The sequence below is a fragment of the Capricornis sumatraensis genome, chromosome 12, assembly GCF_032405125.1.
Source record: "Capricornis sumatraensis isolate serow.1 chromosome 12, serow.2, whole genome shotgun sequence".
NCBI classification, from domain to species: domain Eukaryota; kingdom Metazoa; phylum Chordata; class Mammalia; order Artiodactyla; family Bovidae; genus Capricornis; species Capricornis sumatraensis.
Window position 1 is genome coordinate 37,176,854 of NC_091080.1, and position 23,079 is coordinate 37,199,932.

Consider the following 23,079-nt stretch of genomic DNA (forward strand, 5'->3'; position numbering starts at 1 on the left):
AGTAAAATCCAAGGCATGGTATCACAAACAGATGAACAGCTTCTCTCCTGTATCAAGAGAAAATATGAATGTGCAGAGTAAACAGGATACATACAAATAAACATACAGTAATACAGGATGCATACATATTATTTTGGTAATTGGCTGATAAGGAGATAAGGTTATCTGCTCTAAATGAAGTTTTGGCAAAGGCATTAAAGAGACTTGATCAGAGAAACGTTGAGTTTGCTGGGCAGTATTAGGGGCCTATTTCTTGGCTGGTGGCTGTGAGTGTATTAGAAGGGAGTCTGTGCTCACCTACCTAGATCCAGCTTCTTCATCTACAAAACAGGATAATAAAGGACAACTTCAAGATTAAGAGAACTAAATAACAGAATGCCTGTAAAGAATCTAACACAGTGCCTTATATAAAGGTATTTAATGTTATTCTGGAAAGACTGTGAAGCTCTTTCCATGCCTACTACTGTAAATTATCTTGCACAGCGACATTTTAGGAAGTTGCTAAAGTTTCTTATGCTGCTATCTAACAAAGAAAGTAACTTCAGTAGGCAATCAGCATCAAAAGAGCTGAAAGAGGCACAAAAAGTACCAAGCCACAAACGTACCCTACAGTGTTCGTAACCAGCATTAGGCTGTAATTTAAACATGAGTTAAGGTTTTTAAGGATGACTTTTCCTTTACTGAGGAAAGCAATTTATTTTTAAGTCTGCACACTACAAACACCTGATAAAGAACACCTCATGATAACATTTCATATTTCCACAAATGTTCATAGGAACTATAAACAGGAAAGAAAACAAACAGCAAACAGCTAGTAAATCAATTTAAAAAACATGATATGACTATGACTTTCCTGAGAACTAGGTACAAGGAAAACTGCTGCCAAGGGTTGATTTTCTAATTTTTAAGAAATGTGTTTCATGATTTGGAGTGCTATAATTTGGAAATAACATTTAAATTTCCTATTACTCAGATCTGCTATAATTCAAAGTAAAAAACAGTACTTAAGGAAAAAATATAGCAAGAGGTTTTTTTTGTGTGTGTGATGCATACTGCACAACTTCTAATATTTTATGTACAAAAATTTGTATTATAAAAACATAAAACTAAAGGGGAGTGACATCGGCATCATGGCAGCTTAAGATGTACCTCATTTTTGTCTGCCTGCCAACAACAAAATTTGGCATCTAACCAGGGGCAGAAATTCCTTTGAGCAAGCTGTGGAATCCAGCACCATAAACCAAGGGACCTGAGAGCAATCATGCTCGGTCATTTACTGTGTTTCCATGTCTTGGCTATTGTAAACAGTGTTGATATCAACATTTGCTAAACTTCTAACTCTGTTCATTTTAAAGGACTATGGAAGATAAGTGATTCACAACCAGGAATCAACACCTTCACACAACAGTGGTAACGAAGAGTTGAGGGAAAAAGAGAATTCAGAGGCTGGGGTGGCTGAATACACATGGCAGAAATGTGGAAAGGGGAGTTACACAGAAAAGTTCAACAGAAATCTGCATAATGGAGGCCTTACATCTTTGGCTAATTATTAAACTGCAAATACATTGAGTATAACTTCACATTGAGCATTTCTCCAAGAAGAAAAAACAAGCAAACAACAAAATACAACTGGGGAAAGACCTGCTGAAAACTAAGCTGAATAATTACCAGAGTTCACATAGGGCTGGAAGACAATGAGTTCTTGGTGACTCAGGATACAGACTTCAATGATCTCTGGAGCATTTAATCTCTGGGACATACTTTTTACCTCCCTTTTTTACCCCCCACAAATAAAACAGCCTTAGCTCTCCCAAACCTCCCTTTCCCAGTACTTGTTAAAATATCAATATCCAGGACTAAAACTTCCAGCTGGGGCCTGATTAGTACACCTTGCTCCCATAAAAAAGGCAACCATCATTCCTCTTAACCTGAACAGTTTTCCAGGTTTAGGTTTTTCAGTGAGTGTATAGCTGTGTCTTTGCCAATTAAACACTTCCTGATTGCTTAGCACCAACTGCTACAAAAGCAGGTCTTCCCAATATTCTTATACAGAGCTTGTCATAGACTTCTGTCAAGCAAACCCTTTGTTCCATGAACCAAATTTCTGAATAAAAAATGTTCCAAAGGACAGGACCAACAATATAACAGCATACTTGTTCAAAGAATAATTTCAACAGTAATATACCTTTGCTTCAGAACAATATGATGGATATTCTTTAGGATTCTCAAGTATTAATGAAAAGATCTTTATTTCTTAATAGTCAACCTTATACCAAATCTGAATCATTGAATTAACAGCTGGATTTCTAGTTTTAACAGATATGGTCCATGCAATTTTCTCCATACCCATGCTATTATAATTCAAAATTAATTCCTATATATGCTGCAAAAATATAATTCTTGGTTGAGGGAAAATATGATTAAAAATAATGACTTGCCAAGCAAAAATTTATGCATCTGTGGCCAAAAATGGTCATCTGGAGGTAAAAAAACAAACCCTGATTTTTTAGGTCAATTTCCTTCAGCAGGGGAGAGAGTGGACGGAAATGGGAGGATCAATACTGCATACTTGGAAAACATACTTTTAAAGTAAATTAAAATCATGTTCCTAGACTCTACAGTTTCCAGTTGTATCCTTTCAATACACTTCAATAGTACAGGAGCAGTTATCTAACTCAGAGAATGATTAATAATTCAAAGAAATTACTACCTTCCCCCCTCCAAAAAAAAAAAAACAACACAAATAACACATAAGTAATGTTAGTTTATTTTACCTGCAGCTCTTCCAATATAAATTGAACATAAATGATGATACTGAGAAATATTAGGAAGAATTACTGAGAGATGTCAGAATATCATGCCTTCCAATCCATCCTCCATGAACTTCTTATAAAGTGCCATAAATTTGGCCACAAATGCTTCCAAGTGATAAATGGCTTTGCTACCGAGTTGTAGACGATGTTCATAGTAAGCTGCCATCTGGGCCACTTCTCCTTTCAGTTGTCCATCACAATTATGTAAAAGCTCTGAGAGAAGGCCCTAAAGAAAAATAAATAGCAATTTTTAAAAGTAATAATTAAAAAAATATTAGCTAAACACGCTTTACTTTTCTCACTCAAAAAGGAAGTGAAACTTAAATACTGATATGTTCTCTTTTTTATTTCTGATGGACCAGCAGACTTCTAAAGAACGTACTATTCTATAGAGTAAAAATGTGGTAGTTATCTATCATATTTCAATCTCAAATACTTCAGTGTACAAAGATTTAAGTACAAAGATCTTACTGTAGCATTATTAATTATAATAATCTGTAGACAACCTGAAGTCTAACACTAGACTTCAGTTGTAACACAGGGGTTATATCCAAAAAACTGGTATAGTCATACAATGAAATCCCAGTCATGTACCAAAAAGAATGAGGTAAATCTGTACTGTCATGAAATAGCATCCATACTACACTGCTGAATTTAAAAAGCAAAATAGTGTAAAAGACACTAAAGCTTTGTGAAACATACATATATGGACTCAATTCAATGTGACTTGAAAAGAGGGCTTATGAAAACAGAAGGGGGAACCTTCACTTTTCACTTCATATATTTAGTATCATTTGAATGTTTTCATATAATTTTAATAAATACAAAGAAACAAAAAGTTCTGTATTACCTAAGATGTAACAGTCAATCTAGAATATCTTTCTAGCTAGAGAGTCAATTAGGTTCAGACCAGACCTAAAGCTGTCCCTCACAAATCACTACCACCTTCTTTAACCTCAATTTTCAAGTGCACTGAGGCTTGCTGTCTAAAATATTAATACTATTCCCTGACTACTTGCATGGATCCATCTTCAAGTTTCAGATTAAACATACCTTCCACAGAAGCCATCACTGACCTTCCATAACTCAGCCCTCCATTTTTATCATTTCATCTTTGTAGTACTTAGACCATTCTGAAATCCTCTTGCCTCTTGTTTCCCATTCCATTTCACCAAAATGTAACTTCTCTGAAGGAGGCCCACCCTTGTTTTCTTCAACACACTCCTAACGGTGACTGGCACACCTTACAAGTTCCATACAATTTGGACTCTGAGTATCTGCTGAACTAATGAGCTAGACAGAAAGAACTGACAATATATCTTTGTGCAGCAAAAGCCATGATACCCCATAATCAGTGTCCAAATTGTATGGTTATAGACAGCACAAGATTTGAAATCAGAATACCTTCATTATTATTTCAGGAGGAATACAATGAGTTAGAAGCTCATACAGTCTTCCACGAACTTCAAGGAGCCTGAACAAAACAAAACAATACTTTGTGATGAAAACAGATCATTTTTCCAAGTACCTACTGTGCCATCTTACTGTAAGAATTACACATCCCAATACAAACATTTTCTTCAATGGCTTATCATATGTAAGATATATATATGGGAGCTTTTCCTAACTTTAGTTCATCTTTCTAAAACAAAATTACAGAACTGTTTTAAAGTCAGACAACATTTATATTCATTTACATATACAGACACACACCAACATAGTATTTATATATATACACTAAAAATACAGAAGACTTCACGGATAGTAAGGGTTGAGCATATTCACACCACCAATTTTAATATACTTTAATGATACATCAAGTAATATTTTTCTTTCCTTCTCCAGATAGATGATACATAGGAAATGAGAAAATGGTTATGAAAATATTAAATAAGTCAATTACAGAAGAAAAGAAAATATAGCCATGAATATAACATAATGTTATCATTTCGACTGCAAAGGAAAAAAAAACATTATAGCAGAGAAACAAAGCTGTTTTGTCATAAAAGGGGCAGTACAAGAGGGTACAGGTAGGCACAAACCAGGCTGGCTAAGTGAATATGGCCATTTGTTGGAGGGCTCTGTAAGCTCATAATTCTAAGCCCTCCTCATAACACTTTCAGAAAGAAAAACGGTTGAGGGAAATATACATGTAACATATTAAAACAGCAAGAAGAAAAGTAACAAACTATATTTACAAAAGTAACTTAATCTTTCTAAATATACTTACCTATCCCTAAAGAAAAAATATTGTTCTGAATCTTTACCAAAACAAGATCGCATTATGTTCTTTATTTCAGATCAATCAGGGAAGTGATTTTTAAAAGATTTCTTCAAAGCAGAAGTTAAGACCCCTTTCCTGAGATTCCAGGAGTATGAAGTTGTGCCACAATAAAACTAAATAAGTGGAAAAAAAAGACTACCATTTTTTGAGCAACTGCTATACACAAGACACTATGACAATAATTTAACTCAGTCACCACACCAGCTATGGTGAGGCATTATCTCCATTTTTTTTTTTCTTTTTAAAGAAAAAACTAAGGCCTGGATGGGTTAAATAACCTGACAAAGTTGACCATAGCAGAGCCATGATTTAAGCACAAATCTGTCTTAGCCCATACCCTTCCAGTGTCTGCCAAAGCATCTATTTAATCTCTTATCTGTATGAGGTTCACTGCTGTACGCTATTTCTCACAAACACAAGTCTCTCACTGAAGAGAACATGAAGTTCAGAGAGGTTAAGCTTCCAGCAAAACTTATATAACTGAAGCAGCATTACCTCAAGTCTGATTCCAAAGGCCTTAATGTCTCTTGGACATGACAGTATATACCCCAAATAAAATCTGATCCTTAATGTAAAAATGACAGATGGTAATAATAATGTATATAGCTTATTTCTGAAAAACTGATTCACAATATTTACCTATAAAACTGTACTGTAACAATACTGTCTATATCTCACACATTTTCTCATGCTTCTCTTAGCCTGAGTTCATTTCTAGTATGATTTTGTTTCTAAAAAATTAATACATTCTACATTATTAAGCCTGTGTCATTATCTCTTGGAGGTTACAAGTGATAATGAGTACAAATTATACTATCAAAGAAACATGGTATTCTAGAACTGCCTCTGCCTCTCACTAACCAGATGTCCCTGAAAAAAGCAACAATCTCCCAAAGAATCAGTTTTCTATCTGTAAGATGGTAATAATGCATTCCTCATAGGACTATTATTTGAATTAAATGAAATAGTATAAATGTCAGCATAATAATTGCTCATCAGATTTAAGCTGCTATTCACATGAGAAAGGTGGAGCAGAGAACCTGCCTGCAAAGGCAGGAGATGCAAGAGATGCAGGTTCAGATCCCTGCATAGGGAAGATCCCCTGGAGAAGGAAATGGCAACTCCCTCCAGTATTCTTGCCTAGAAAATTCCACGGACAGAGAAGCTTGCGGGGCTACAGTCTACGGGGTCAAAAAGAGTTGGACACTACTGAGCACATATCACAGACACATATCACATTAGAAAATAAGAAATTTTCTAAGATGTATCAAAAAAAAGAATCAAGACTATAAATATTACAGCACTACCAGGTCAAAAATCAGGAGTCACTGGTAATGTGCAGACCAATGTTCAAAATGACAGTGGCCATCCTAGTATTTCTGGACAGCTTCAAGGCTTTCGGAAATTAAGAGGAATATTTTGTTTTAAACACACAGTGGCATCAAATCCCAAATCTGTTCATCTAAATAGGGAACAGCAGCACTTCCTCTTGGACAAATTCATTTATGAGCTGTCAAAATTTGTTTGGAAACTGGAGGAATGGGCAGCAGCAGCAGAATTAAGAAAAGTAATAATCAACGTAAGTCTTAAAAATACATTTAATAATGTCAAATACTGCAACATCTGTACCTAAATCTCTTTAAGAGTGGGAAAGTTCAACTATTATTATCAATTTTTCTTCTTTAAAATCAGAACAAAAACAAGAAAAGTCACCTTTGGTGTAGAAATATTTTATGAAAGTAAAAAGCTCCTAAGACATGCTTCATTTGAATTTTATTTCCTTAAAACTTGAGATTTCTTCACTACCTGACAATATTTACAAAATGGAATGCACACGTTTTCCTAAAGTCAAGGTTTCTTTTCTCAAGAATCTACTTAAAACATCTGGCACTTTTCAAAAACTATTTCTTCAACTAAAATAGATGAAGAGGAATTCAATGCAAATTTTGATAAAATATCAAGTACCAATTTTCTATGACCATTCACCTCCTCTAATTTATTATGGTTGTCCAACAGCACATATTGCAATTTCCTTTGAAGAATTTCTTGTAAAAATAACAATTCTCAGATATACCACCTAAAAGAAGAAACACAGTTTCTCCTTCTCCCAATTATGTTCACGTAAACCAGGGAAGCCTACCTTTCACTGATTGCACTCAATCTAGTCTGTTTCCTAAAATAATTAATAACCCTCTCTAAAGTCCAAAGATGGGTTTCTCATTTCAGACAGGCAAAATAAGTAGGAGACTGTGTCTCAGTGAGCTTATGGGACCTTCACCAGACTTTCCAAAAGTACCAAGCCTTAAGACCGTCACTCTTGATTTGGAGAAGAGCCAATTGCCCTCCTTAATCAAAGTCATAACAAATCCAACAGGCTGTGGTTGAAGTACTTTCAGTATGGTCTATTACTGAATAAGAGACCCAAGAAGTAAACAGAAACATCTGTGCAAAAAATATGCACAAAACACTTCCTACATACTGACGGCACATACGCAGTATTATTCTTAATGGAGCCTATCATCACACATGAGCACAGGGTCTTCTAGTTCTCAAACCATTATCACACAATCTCTCTTCATTATACAAATGAAAAAGCTGACGCTCTAAGTTTATAAAGTTACCTGCTTAAGGACACTTAGCTAAAAATTAGTAGAACTAGAAGTCTACCCACAGTCTAGAGTCTTTCTATAACACATTACAAAGTTATAGTGTTATCTTCACTATTAGAAAGTTAGACACATCATGCATTAATATTAAATCATCCAAGATTCTGAGGGGGGAAAAAAACCTTAAACTTCCAAAATTTGTTTCAATTTATGTATAAGTTCCATACTTACATGCCAGTAGCTTCTTAAAAGCCATGATACACACCAACTATTCTGAACCATTAAATGTCTAAAACCCTACTTTTTCTTTAGAAGTATAGTATTTTATAAGTTAAATGTAATTATAATGCTAAATGACATGGAATCAGTATAAAACAGCTAATCTAGAACTTAGAATATCTGTACTGTCTCAGTGATCAAACTTTTATGGTGATCTTTTATAGTGGTTACCTCTGTGGAGTTTGTTGACTGACAATAGCATTGGCAGTCTCTCTCAGATACACCTCCCAATCTGTTTCAGGGATTTCTTGATCTGCACTAAAAGGATATCTACATGACAAAAAGAGAACACAATAAATTAAACGTAAGTGGTTTATGTCACAACATGATTCCTGTAGTAACTGACCCCTTTTACTCACTGTTGCACTCTGCAGGCTTCACACATAAGCAGAGCTTTTCTGAGATTTCTGCAGGACTTCTCTGCAAGTCTATGAGCCAGTTGTGGAGGAAGATTTAGACCCTCCTTCTTACACACAGTAGATAACACATGGCAAATCTACAAATAAAATAATTAACAAAAATGAGCAATCTGTTAAACTATATGCTGAGACAATTTCTGTTAAGAATATTGTTGCAGAACCCCAACCTTTCTTTTTTTGGTCACTACCCTAACTTAATCCACTGTTCCTTCAGCAGGAAGCCAGGGGTCTAACCTAGCTATCAGGTAGAGTAAGGAACTAGATGGGCACCTGGAGAAAGATCTGGTCCCAGTTCCATGCCTGCCAGCCTCCTCGAGGCAGCAGGGAGCTGGAGGCAAAGGGCCTCAGGTTGGTGGCAAATGGCAAAGACACTGCTCACAAGGCTGCCAAGTTGAGTTGCACAAGCGTAACTGAACACAACTCAGGCACTAAGATGTGAACGGTACTCATGGGAGAGACGTAACTTGGTGGTCCTGCTGCTTTATAAACATTTTTAACTCTAAAACTCTCAAAATCTTTACAAGTGAAACTCACAATACAATGTCACTTATTATCCCTACTTTGCATAAAATCACCTCAAACCTATTAACAGCAGACACTTGCTTATTCTGAGAAATTGGCATTTTTACTGATTGCTATTAAGAATGATACGACTGAAGCGACTTAGCAGCAGCAGCAGCAGCATTAAGAATGATAAAGGAAAAAAAATACACCTTATGTTGATTCAGACTAACTTTGGTCTCTGAACTGGACTAGGAATTCCCAAATCACCTTCTTGCAAAATCTACTTCCTGAATATTCAAGTCTCCTCTACAAGCCAATTAAGTCAGGTTGAGGTAGAAGCCACTAAATAACTAGCTTTCCCTTAGTTTCATAAAATCCACAATTACTACCTATTTAAAGTAAAAGATGATTTAAAGAAAAGAACATTTTCTATGTACCGGTATCTGATATTTACTACTATACAGATAATGGTTTGAGTTAGCACCTAGGCCATAGCTATTTCTGAATTGCTGACATAGTTCACTAAGTTTTTATAAGAACAAACACAATAGGAATGTACACATAGTATGCATGAAATCTGAACTGAATTCTTCTGAAAAGTTTAACTTGACTTACATCTTCAATGCTGGGAGCAGGTACACGAACTGCAAGGCACCTACTACGAATAGGTGGTATCACTTTAGATGTAGAATTGCAACACAAGATCAATCTGCAGGTAGACATATACTTTTCCATGGTTCTGCGCAAGGCATGTTGAGCATCTTTAGTGAGTTTGTCAACTTCCGTCAATAACACAACTGAGTCAAGAAACAAAACAAACTTTTGAGTATTTATCTTTCTCATTATTCAGAGTGAAATCCTAAATAGTAAGCCTAATATACTACTTTTCCCTTTGGAGAAAACATAAAAAAGTTACAGGTATGGTGGGAATAATTTTTTTTTTTTTTTAAATTCTTACTTTACTCTGTATAATAGGCTCCAGTTTCATCCACCTCATTAGAACTGATTCAAATGTATTCTTTTTAATGGCTGAGTAATACTCCATTGTGTATATATACCACAGCTTTCTTATCCATTCATCTGCTGATGGACATCTAGGTTGCTTCCAAGTCCTGGCTATTATAAACAGTGCTGTGATGAACATTGGGGTACACGTGTCTCTTTCAATTCTGGTTTTCTCAGTGTGTATGCCCAGTAGTGGGATTGCTGGGTCGTATGGCAGCTCTATTTAGTTTTTTAAGGAATCTCCACACTGTTCTCCACAGTGGCTATACTAGTTTGCAGTCCCACCAACAGTGTAAGAGGGTTCCCTTTTCTCCACACCCTCTCCAGCATTTATTGCTTGTAGACTTTTGGATAGCAGCCATTCTGACTGGTGTGAAATGGTACCTCATTGTGGTTTTGATTTGCATTTCTCTGATAATGAGTGATGTTGAGCATCTTTTCATGTGTTTGTTAGCCATCTGTATGTCTTCTTTGGAGAAATGTCTGTTTAGGTCTTTGGTCCATTTTTTGATTGGGTCATTTATTTTTCTGGAATTGAGGTGTGGGCGATGCTTGTGTATTTTTGAGATTAATTGTCAGTTGCTTCATTTGCTATTATTTTATCCCATTCTGAAAGCTGTCTTTTCCCATTGCTTATAGGTTCCTTTGTTGTGCAGAAGCTTTTAAGTTTAATTAGGTCCCATTTGTTTATTTTTGCTTTAATTTCCAATATTCTGGGAGGTGGATCATAGAGGATCCTGCTGTGATTTATGTTGGAGAGTGTTTTGCCTATATTCTCTTCTAGGAGTTGTATAGTTTCTGGTCTTACGTTTAGATCTTTAATCCAGTTTATTTTTGTGTATGGTGTTAGAAAGTGTTCTAGTTTCCTTCTTTTACAAGTGGTTGACCAGTTTTCCCAGCACCACTTGTTAAAGAGATTGTCTTTTCTCCATTGTATAGTCTTGCCTCCTTTGTCAAAGATGAGGTGTCCATAGGTGTGTGGATATATCTCTGAGCTTTCTATTTTGTTCCATTGATCTATATTTCTGTCTTTGTGCCAGCACCATACTGTCTTGATGACTGTGGCTTTGTAGTAGAGCCTGAAGTCAGGCAAGGTGATTCCTCCAGTTCCATTCTTCTTTCTCAAGGTTGCTTTGGCTATTCGAGGTTTTTTGTATTTCCATACAAACTGTGATATTATTTGTTCTAGCTCTGTGAAAAATACCATTGGTAGCTTGATAGGGATTGCACTGAATCTATAAATTGCTTTGGGTAGTATACTCATTTTCACTATATTGATTCTTCTAATCCATGAACACGGTATATTTCTCCATCAATTAGTGTCCTCTTTGATTTCTTTCACCAGTGTTTTATAGTTTTCTATATATAGATCTTTTGTTTCTTTAGGTAGATATATTCCTAAGTATTTTATTCTTTTCATTGCAATGGTGAATACAATTGTTTCCTTAATTTCTCTATTTTCTCATTATTAGTGTATACAGAGAAGTCATCCAGAAAGAAAAACACCAATACAGTATACTAAGGCATATATATGAAATTTAGAAAGATGGTAACGGTAACTCTGTATGTGAGACAGCAAAAGAGATACAGATATATAGAACAGTCTTTTGGACTCTGTGGGAGAGGGCAAGGGTGGGATGATTTGGGAGAATAGCATTGAAATATGTATATTATCATATGTGAAACAAATCACCAGTCCAGGTTCAATGCATGATACAGGATGCTCAGGGCTGGTGCACTGGGATGACCCAGAGAGACGGTATAGGGAGGGAGATGGGAGGGGGGGTTCAGGATGGGGAACACATGTACACTCATGGCAGATTCATGTCAATGTATGGCAAAACCAATGCAATACTGTAAAGTAATTAGCCTCCAATTAAAATAAATAAATTTATACGAAGAAAAAATCCTAAGATCAAACACTAGGATATAGAAGTTAAAGAGGTTATTTTGTTGCAGAATCTACTGTAGTCTTTTTATACTTATATGCAGTAAAAATCACCAAGACAAGGATATAGTGTGCTGCATTTACCCAAAATAGTTCACTCAGGTGTGTACTTCTGTAGAAAATCTTAGCATTCTAAGGAATATACTTTGGAAAACACTATTACAAGAGATGTAGCAAATAAGGGATAAAGATATCTGCTTACTTGCACAATAAGATTCTACCTGGTCATAATCAAGGATTGGCCTTAAAGCGTTTGAGAAATTCAGTATACAGGGACTAAATCCAGCTGTTGCATTAAATTACTTCAAGAAGATGACAGTGGTAGCAGTGTAGCATTTGAATCTCTTCCATAAAAGAACAGATTCTAAGATCCAAGACAACATTTACATTGAAACTAGGTGACAAGCTGTCCCCAAGAACCCTAAATATAAGTAAGTGAGAGCAAGAAACTATGTGTGGGAAGAAGTGGCTAGGACCCACCAGCTTTCTGATATCTTCAGAACAGGAGAACCTTAAATCACCCAAAAAGCACACTGAATATAAGAGCCAATCTGAGAACAGCATCCATAGGGTTCAATTCATGGACAAGAACTAAAGGACCTTGATGCAATAAGATCTGACAGAGCAGTGGACTGAAAATAACAAAACGAAGCTCTCTTCCAAGACAATGCTTCCCAATGACAAATTCTGGAAATCAAATCCAAACTGAATAAATAGAAAAAATAAAAACAAGCAGATCAATCGCAGTATCTGACAAGGAGAGCACCAAAAAAAAATAATGCAAAACTAAATCAATGCTAGGCAGAAAACAGCAAAATATTTTAAAAACTGTACTGAGGATAACTCCAGAAATACAAAGCAGTTTCATTAGACGATCCAGTAAGATAATAATGAGAACTAAGAAGAAAAATTATAAGACCACAGAAGAGTATTAGAAAAAAAAATTTTATTTTGAAATGTAGAGATTAAGGAGAAAAGATAAGAAATAGGCTGGAATATGTAAGATGATTCACAAAACAGTGAAATGAGCAATGGAAAAATGGTAAAATTATCACATTCACTAAAGAAAAAGTACAGCTTATTTTCTCTACTAACACTGACAAGGATTAAAAAAAATTAATAAATGTTAGAGAGAAATGGGCATTCCTAAATACTGCTGGCAGTAGCACAAATCAAATGAAGAATTTGGCAAGATATGTCAAAAGCATCAAATATTGGCATATCTATCAGAAAACTTGTAAAAATATATGGTGTTATGCACATAATACTGGAAATGTTAACAATAATGGTCTCTGGATGGTGGGATTATAGCTTATTTGAATTTTCTGTTGTTTAGCTATATATTTAATAATGAACATATAAAGTGAAGTGAAGTCACTCAGTCATGTCCTACTCTTTGCAACCCCATGGACTGTAGACTACCAGGCTCCTCCCTCCATGGGATTCTCCAGGCAAGAGTACTGGAGTGGGTTGCCATTTTCCTTCTCTAGGGGATCTTCCCGACCCAAGGATTGAACCCAGGTCTCCAAAATGGCAGTCCACTCCAGTACTATTGCCTGGAAAATCCCATGGATAGAGGAGCCTGGTAGGCTACAGTCCATGGGGTCGCAAAGAGTCGGACACAACTGAGCAACTTAACTCACTCACTCTCGCATTCCAGGCGGATGCTAAAACCTCTAAGCCACCAGGGAAGCCCAGTGAACATTAACTTTGGTTCAAAGAATCATTATTTTTAAATCATGAAATTCCCTACTTTAGATTGTTTTTCCATTACTCATCTAAATATTTTACTAATTCTAAAATAACAAATAGGTGGCACAAACAGTTCTCTTTTTCACACAATTCAACTCCATTAGACTATAAACTCCTAGGAGCACAGAGATTATGTTTCTCTTCTTCACTTTTACATATTAAAAAAAAAAAAAGGTGGCATAGTGCTTGGCACAGAACAGGGTAATAAATATTTGCTAAATGGTTGGAATTTACAGTCCTCATTACATTTCCCTCTTATACCCACTGCTTACAATTTAAGTGTCTGCCTTATCCAAAAAAAAAAATTATCACATACCTTTAAAATCTTTTTGAGAGCTTGTTTCAAGTTGCTGTGATTGTGCCACTGTTTTCAGCATCTCCTGAATTACTACCCGATCGCTATTTCCAGCATCACTATACAAAATAAAAATAGTGGTAAATACATACATGTAAATATTTAATAAGTACTAACCCTTATTCGTGGAGAAGGCAATGGCAACCCACTCCAGTACTCTTGCCTGGTAAATCCCATGGACGGAAGAGCCTGGTAGGCTGCAATCCATGGGGTCGCTAGGAGTCGGACACGACTGAGCAACTTCACTTTCACTTTTCACTTTCCTGCATTGGAGAAGGAAATGGCAACCCACTCCAGTGTTCTTGCCTGGAGAATCCCAGGGACAGAGGAGCCTGGTGGGCTGCCGTCTCTGGGATCGCACAGAGTCGGACATGACTGAAGCGACTTAGCAACAGCAGCAGCAACAGCAACCCTTATTCGTAAGCTAAGAAAAATCTTGAAGATCTTCAGTGATTACAATTTTAAGCAAACTGAATGATACTACATTCACAAAAATTTAAAACTGAAGTGTTTTAGGATCACTAATGACTGTGGATCACAATGAACTGTGAAAAATTCGAAAGAGATGGGAATACCAGACCACCTGATCTGCCTGTTGAGAAACCTGTGTACAGGTCAGCAAGCAACAGTTAGAACTGGACACGGAACAACAGACTGGTTCCAAATAGGAAAAGGAGTAAGTCAAGGCTGTATATTGTCACCCTGCTTATTTAACTTCTATGCAGAGAATATCATGAGAAATGCTGAGCTGGATGAAGCGTAAGCTGGAACCAAGATTGCCGGGAGAAGTATCAGTAACCTCAGATATGCAGATGACACCATCTTTATGGTAGAAAGTGAAGAAGAACTAAAGAGCCTCTTGATGAAAGTAAAAGAGGATTGTGATAGAACTAAAGAGCCTCTTGATGAAAGTAAAAGAGGATTGTGATAGAACTAAAGAGCCTCTTGATGAAAGTAAAAGAGGATTGTGAAAAAGTTGGCTTAAAGCTCAACATTCAGAAAATTAAGACCATGGCATCCAGTCCCATCACTTCATGGCAAATAGATGGGGAAGCAGTGGAAACAGTGGATGACTTTATTTTTCTGGGCTCCAAAATCACTGCAGATGGTGACTGCAGCCATGAAATTAAAAGATGCTTGCTCCTTGGAAGAAAAGTTATGACCAACCTAGACAGCATATTAAAAAGCAGAGACATTACTTTGCCAACAAAGGTCTGTCTAGTCAAGGCTATGGTTTTTCCAGTGGTCATGTACTGATGTGAGAGTTGGACTATAAAGAAAGCTGAGTGCTGAAGAATTGATGCTTCTGAACTGTGGTGCTGGAGAAGACTCTTGAGAATCCATCCCTTGGACTGCAAGGAGATTCAACCAGTCCATCTTAAAGGAGATCAGCCCTGGGTGTTCACTGGAGGGACTGATGTTGAAGCTGAAACTCCAATACTTTGGCCACCTGATGCAGAGAGCTGACTCATTTGAAAAGACCCTGATGCTGGAAAAGACTGAGGGCAGAAGAAGGGGACGAGAGGATGAGATGGTTGAATGGCATCACTGACACAATGGACATGGATTTGGGTGGACTCCAGGAGTTGGTGATGGACAGGGAGGCCTGGCATGCTGCGGTTCATGGGGTCGCAAAGAGTCGGACACAACTGAAAGACTGAACTGACCTGAAACACATTCCTATACTCAACTACAATTCGATCAATGTAACTGAAAACACTAAACATGTTCTTAATATTAAGTTTCAGTTCAGTTCAGTCACTCAGTCGTGTCTGACTCTTGCGACTCTTTGTGAACCACAGCACGTCATTTATACCAATATCATTGCTTTAGTACTTAAACCCTGTACCTCACAAACCAAAATAAGTTACCTGGTTAATTTAGGTTGAATGTCAATTCCAAACACCTGAAAAACAAACAGCTTACTCTCCAATTGACTATTTGTGCTATAGAAGAACTCTTAATGAGAAAAAGAGGGCAAAGAAATCAGCTTTAGTTTATTTTTCCAAACAGCCATCATGTCCTTCTCAGTCTTATTACATCAATATACCCTCTAATTAAAAAACTGAAAGAAAATGGAAAGAATGAACTAGTAACCCAAATTCACTTTATGTAACACACAGAGCTTTAGGGAGCAAGAACTTAATTATTAAAAATTTTTGACTTGGGGGAGGGGTCTCAGAGAGAAGGGAAAATGGAAAGGTTCTAGGCTCCCTGTTTCACACAGGGCAGCTTCATTTTCATTTGTTTTATATTTTGTCTCTCCATACATGATTTTATATCAAAAAAGCATTCTACTCTTTAAAAAAAAAGTCTGAACACCACTATTCTAAAAATGCATATTTCTATGTAGTGGCCACTTACCTAGGATTAACTTCAAGGTGATAATTGCTTGCAATAGTGCTAATTTCAATTTTCTTTTTCGATGGAGTCTGTGGACAAAGAAAATAGTTATTTTTTTAATGTTTATTGGCTATTTCTCCTATTATCTGTATTTCATTTTTTTTTAATTATATAAACAATTTATGCTTATTAAAGAAATAAAAATCACCACTAATGTTAGCCCCATTCTTAATGTGCAGGTAAACATATATGTTTTTATATACACTAGGTCATATCACACATCCTGTTTTTAGTGGATCACTTTTTTCCTTTACCTCCAGAAACCTCCAAACTATCCCCAGTTAACAGCAGATCATTATAAACAATCTGCATATGCCCTTTCACAGCCTTTTCCACGATAATACACAAAAATAAACACATACTATTAATAACACATTACTGAACAGGGTCTGTGTTTCTCATAAAAATTGTTTTTAAAGGAGGTAATCATATATATTTCTGTTTCAAAGTGAAATGCTTACTGTGATGGTCTGATGTTCAATTCTCAATTTTTCCACTCCAACACCATAAAGTTCACGTAGAATGCACATAATTCTTGTCTTTTTTCCAGCACCTGATGGTCCATACACTAACAGATGTGGAAAGTCACCACATTGTACCTGGAATAAAACAGATAAGGCATTTTCCCTAGAGAAGCCACCACCCCTACGCGTAGAAACTACTTTTTATGTATGAAATATTTTATGTCTTTATGAAAGTTCAAAAACGTGTTTGAAATCGATTATTCCCCTGGAATTAATGCTAGATAGGCTGGATGGCATCACCGACTTGATGGACATGAGTTTGTGTAAACTCTGGGAGTTGGTGATGGACAGGGAGGCCTGGTGTGCTGCGATTTATGGGGATGCAAAGAGTTGGACACGACTAATCAACTGAACTGAACTGAACTGAACTTATATATCTAGCACAGGACATGTAAGATACAATACTATATGCTAGAAAGCAAGAAATCCCAAACCTGGCTGACTATCAGATATGCTAAAAAAAACTTTTAATAAACGACTGATTAATTCCAGGACTCCATCCACAAGACGAAGATTCAGTAACTGAGACTGTGATGACTGCCATAGTTTGCACTTCTACAAAGAGTCCCTTGGATAAGAAATGAGTGCATTTGGTTTTATTTGGAAGGTAAAGGAAAACTTTTTAGGGGAGAAGAAAAGCAAAGTGGGGAAAGGAAGGCAGCCAACAAGTGTTATCACTTAAATACCACTCTGGACATCTGGAGCTTGATCCTGCTGGGGATACACCTGAAGCCAGTGTGAAAATACATTACAGTATTAAACCACCCAAGGAGTGGGGAAGCTGGAGTATGACACAAAACCCCTCCTCAGACCTTTGCTAGCTTGGGAATGGGGGAGGTGTTAATTCCCTCGCATTTCAAGTCTGCTTAGAGGTGTGAGCAAGAAAAAGCCTCCAGCAAGTGCAGATGCAGGGAGCTGGAAGTCAGGTCCGTGTAATCTCACGAGTTAAGACCAAGAGAATGGAGTAGGATGCTGGAGTAGTTCTGTATTACAGAACAAGACTATGTATTTTGAATATGTTCACAGGTGATTCTGATGCTCAGTCAGGCTTGGGGATCAGCACTGTGAAGGTTATAAAGATGACAAGAACACAGACCTTAACTTCAGATGCATAAAATCTTGTGAGTGTAATTTTATAAATAACCATTTAAAAATAAAGAAGTATCAACACAAGTGCTGTTAAGTGAACTTCAATACTTTGGAAACTTATCTAACGTTGGCACTGAAAGAAAAAAGTGTCAAGGAACTATTCACCTAATACAGTGCATGGAAAAAGGAGATGCTGCACAAATACAGCCTTCATTTTTAAAATTTCGATCTCAGCAAAAATAAAAGTTATGCTGTAAGTGTTTCACAGTTTTATTAAGTTGAAGATTAAAACGTAAACAGGTGAATACTTTTCAAAAGCAAATCTATTAACTCAAGACTAACATACTAAATCTGTTCAAATATTTATTCCAAACCCTATTCAATAAAAAACGGGACAAAGAAAATAAGAAAATCAAAGAAGACAGTCCTCAGGGAGATTTTCTTTGTTTGCAAACACAGCCCCCGGCCCCACAGTCTGTCCCCGTCCCTGTTTTACTGTTCTCCACAGCACTTGACACCTAAAGCCCGAGCGAAGCTCCGCTCTTGAGGGGCGCGAAACCCCTGAGTGGCGCTCCTCCCCTCCCCCGGCTCTCGCCGCCCCGTCCCGCCGACTCACCAGGTTGCGCAGCTGGGCCGCCTGCTCCTTGTGATAGTCCAGCTGTCCCAAGGAGCAGGGCCGGTATTTGTCCACCCAGAGGCTCATTCCAACCCGAGTTCCCAGGGTCAGACACTCTAATGTCCCGCGCCCGCGCGCCCCACTCACACACGCAAACAAGTTTTCCCGCGAGCTCCAAATCTCGCGACATCACTACCGGCGTGTTCACGTAGTTAGCGACGCAAAGACTACGGAAGCCTAGTTTGGACAGAATTGGTCGCAGTATCGGAACCGCCTACTTATTAATGTTCATTGTTTCATTTAATAATTTACTCTTTGCTCTCACCCTTATCATAGTACAGGAATTATTAAGCAAAACTGGAAAATTGGCTCTGATACTCTAGGAGTCAAATCTGGGTACTTCAGAGAGACCACCATTCTGAACTCATTTCATTCGTTCCTTCATTCACTCGTTCCTTCCACTGAAACCTACCAACTATTTACCTTGTGGAGCTCTATATTTGGCACCAGAATATATCCGGCTTGGGACTTGTCTCACGTGGCAGGGACCAAAACAAGCTGTATTGAGTAAACCGCTAAAATTGAGATCTAATCTTCATTACCTTTCCTGACCTCCGTTCCTCAAGATTCTTACTGGATTTAAAGCTAAGGAATCTAAAAGGTCGTGAAAAAGCTACAGAAATGGGACCACTCAAACTGCACCTCTTAAATGCACTTTTCTCGATGTATATAATTTTAATTACGTATTTAACTTACACTTTTACTTTACATATTGTTCAGAATCCTAAATACGGCAACGGGACAGGAATTAATTTTCAATATGTGTAATAACCTTCTATCAAGGTCCCCCCTCTCATTCACTTATGACACAAGAATTTATTGTATTCTCTGAATCATCATATTTACTGAATTATTCATATGTGCAGGAAATTACTCCGCACCATTAATAACAACATCAGATAAAGACACAGTCTCTATTCGCAAAAAACTTTAGAAACAACCTGGGAGACTTCCACCTCAAGACCTTTCCACTTAGGATTTCATCCCAGTGCACTTCTCTGGGGCAAACCTGTAACTGCCAGAATCAGGAGTAAGGTTCTTCTTCAGGCTGGATCTAATTTTCTTTCTTTAAAGAGGAAGAAATTTCATGGTTGCAAGAAGCTGAGAGACCAGTTCAGGGCATAAAAGGATATATGTAACTTTGGCTTTCCCGCAGTGCTTATGAGTTTTCTTTTTTCATATACTTGGACAGATTTGGACCTTCTATTTCAGAGAGCATACCCAGAAAATTTTTCTAGTATCCAGCCTCTATTTATTTAATAAAAATGAGAAAGTTCAGACCCTATTTCTTATAATTTGTTCTCTGATTGTCAATGATCAATTATAATTGGTAAATAGAACTTATAATAAAGCATCAGTTATAGTTCCATTCCCTCATTTAACACAGAACTAATAGGCAGATCCCTTTCTGCATTTTGGAAATAAAATTAAATACTAAGAGAAAATTTTGAAGAGATTATGAATGGAAAATTCATAGTAAATTGTGGCAGAGACGATGCTCTGTATTCACCAATCCTGTTTGCTGTTCCCCCTGAGGGGACAGGGATGCTTTCTCCTGCTTCCTCAGTAAGTAGTGGAATGCTGTGACTGAGCTCTGGCCAATAGAAAGCAGTCTGCTCTGATGAGTCCTATCTCCACTCCTCTCCAGTTTAAACTCCTGGTTCTCCTGCATACTTTCTCTGCTCTTTGGCCAGCTCGATGCAGAAAACCCAGAGGAGGGTTTTGAGGCTCTCGGGGACAGTTGAGGCCCTTGATAGTAGGAAACTAAGTTCCTGCATCTTAGGCCAGAGTGATCCACCCTCTCCCGCAAACAAAGTGGGTAATTTATGCGGGAGAAGATCAAATGCATCCTCAGTGAGAGATTGAGAAAAGTGAAACAGAGAAGAACGTAAAGCCAGAGCACCCTGTATTATCAAGATCACTCCGAGGGGCAACTGGGGCTTAACCCCTCTGGGGACTTTTTGAGGAATGTATAGAGTATATCTTTGAATCATCTATTTAGGACGGCTGGGGAGAAGTTCTTATACCCTACTGGTTGAGGTTTTCTCCCCTGAGGATGGTAATTCACAACACACAGTTCGGTACTGGGCCTACGTACTAAGTAGGACCCTGCTTGTGCCCATGCTGTCAAAGGACAAGAATCTGACCAATTTTTTCTTATCCATTTTCTATTTCCTCATCCACTTATGCTCTAAGAACACAGGTATTAATGTGCTTGAGTTATTTTTAAGTGTACAATTTAGTACCATTAAGTACATTTATTCACATTGTTGTACAATCATCACTATTATCTGTCTCCAGAAATTTTTCATCATCCCAAACTGCATTCTGCACATATTAAAAGTAACTCCCAGTGCTGGTAATCCCAAGGCTGTGGCAACCAGCATTCTACTTTCTGTTTTCTATAAATTTGACTAATCTGGGTAACTTTATAAGTGGCTGCTGCTACTGCTAAGTCACTTCAGTTGTTTCCGACTCTGTGCGACCCCATAGATGGCAGCTCACCAGGCTCTGCCATCCCTGGGATTCTCCAGGCAAGAACACTGGAGTGGGTTGCCATTTCCTTCTCCAATGCATGAAAGTGGAAAGTGAAGTCACTCGGTCGTGTCCAACTCTTCACGACCCCATGGACTGCAGCCTACCAGGTTCCTCCATCCATGGGATTTTCCAGGCAAGAGTACTGGAGTGGGGTGCCATCGGAGCCATATAATATTTATCTTTTCATGTTTGGTTTATTTTACGTACTTTAATGCCTTTAAAGTTCATCAGTGTTGTAACATGTATCAGAATTTCATTTGTTTCAAGGCTGAATAACATTCCAGTGTAGGTATATACCATAATTTGTTTATCTACTTATCCATCAATAGACATTTGGGTTGTTTTAATCTTTTGGCTTCTGTGAATGATGCTACTATGAACATTAGTGTGCAAATATCTGTTCAAGCTTCTGATTCCAGATTCTCTGGGGCAAATGGCCAGAAGTGGAATTGCTACAGTATATGGTAATTCCCTGTTTAATTTGTTGAATAGCCCCCTCAGTGTTTTTCATGGCAGTTGTGTCATTTTATGTTCCCACCAGCAATACACTGAGGTTACCTTACCTCCACATCCTCATCAACCAGTAAGCCTTTTAAATTTTTGCCTTTCTGGTGGGTTGATGGAGGAATAAGTAATGGTATTGAGCATTTTATCACATGCCTACTGGATATCAGAATATTCTTTTGTAAAATGCTATTCAAGATTTTGTGGTTTTTTTTTTTTTTTTACTAGTTTCTTAATGACTTGTTTCTTTTCAAACGTATGTATTGTAGATAACTTTTTCTATGTGTAACTTGGCTTTGAACTCTCTTAATGGTTTCTTTTGATGAACAGAAGTTCTTAATTTTACTGTAGTTTAGCGCATATTGGAGGAGGAAATGGCAACCCACTCCAGTATTCTTGCCTGAAGAATCCCCATGGACAGAGGAGCCTGGTAGGCTACAGTCCAAAGTGTTGCAAAGAGTCGGACACGACTGAGCGACTAACATTTAGGGCATATTGTTTTGAAAAGATGTATAGTGCATATTGTTTTAAAAATCTTAACTAATATTCCATTTGGGATTGCTAGTTACAAGTATTAAAGCCCATATTTGAATACTGTACATTTCATCTCTTTGATCTTAGGAATCATAAAATATAAATTGTCCCACTTGAGCACATTACAAACCTGTCACCCATTTTACTCAATCCTTTATATATGAAGCTGTAATTTCAAAAGTGAAAAAGCACTTTTATCCGCATGATTTAACGGTGATATATATTTAACATATCTTCAATTGCTTTTACTACCTTCCTGAAAGGTAATATATTAAAACTAAAAATAGTCACTCCTAGCTGTTAAAAGAGAGGATTTATTTTTCATGAAATGTCATAAAAAAACCAACTACAACTTTAAAAACACAAAATGTGATTAAATATCTAGTATAAAAAGAAGGCAGTGCCTTTATTCCCTTGAGGTTCTATGGCTCTTGTCACTGATATTACTTCATCCTAATGTTTTAGAAATGAGTAACCTGTAACCTCTGAGAGAGGGACCTAGAAATCAGGAGATCCCACAGTAGAAGAGAATAAGAAGGCATTGTACACAATGGTGCAGGAAAGTCCCAGGCAACAGTGGCAGAGCCAGTGTGGCAAACAGGCTATTTAGACTGGAGCAGGAGGGTGGCTATCTCCAGAAGATGAAATCAGTATCTGATGTGCTCACACATCCTGAGATGAGATTTATACATATGCAAGAGAGTCTGGGAATAAATTAGCAAGAGGTACGCTAAAAACTAACCAAAGAGAAAACAGGACAGTTACCAAGAACTGGGAACATAAAAGTTATATAAAAGGAATATGTAGTATCTAAAATAGGAAATGTTATAGCATTTTATCATGTGG

At 37.2% G+C, this 23,079-nt stretch overlaps 1 protein-coding gene across 1 annotated transcript; it reads right to left on the reverse strand.

Moving 5' to 3' along the window:
* Positions 1-2,831: 2,831 nt before the first annotated feature.
* Positions 2,832-18,745, reverse strand: RFC3 (replication factor C subunit 3). Its single transcript, XM_068984567.1, has 9 exons — positions 18,598-18,745; positions 16,830-16,967; positions 16,330-16,397; positions 13,927-14,024; positions 9,521-9,702; positions 8,342-8,478; positions 8,154-8,252; positions 4,218-4,287; positions 2,832-3,039 (listed from the first exon to the last, which is right to left on the reverse strand). The coding sequence occupies exons 1-9, from the start codon at positions 18,682-18,684 to the stop codon at positions 2,848-2,850; spliced, it is 1,071 nt and encodes a 356-aa protein (XP_068840668.1). The 5' UTR covers positions 18,685-18,745; the 3' UTR covers positions 2,832-2,847.
* Between the last annotated feature and the right edge of the window lie 4,334 nt (positions 18,746-23,079).

Coding starts and splice junctions, on each gene's coding strand:
- RFC3 (XM_068984567.1), bottom strand. CDS start 18,684: ATGAGCCTCTGGGTGGACAAATACCGGCCCTGCTCCTTGGGACAGCTG. Junction 16,398..16,829: donor TTGAACATCAGACCATCACA/GTAAGCATTTCA, acceptor CTTTGTCCACAG/ACTCCATCGAAAAAGAAAAT. Junction 4,288..8,153: donor AGTCAACAAACTCCACAGAG/GTAACCACTATA, acceptor TGTTTTGTTCAG/GCTCCTTGAAGTTCGTGGAA.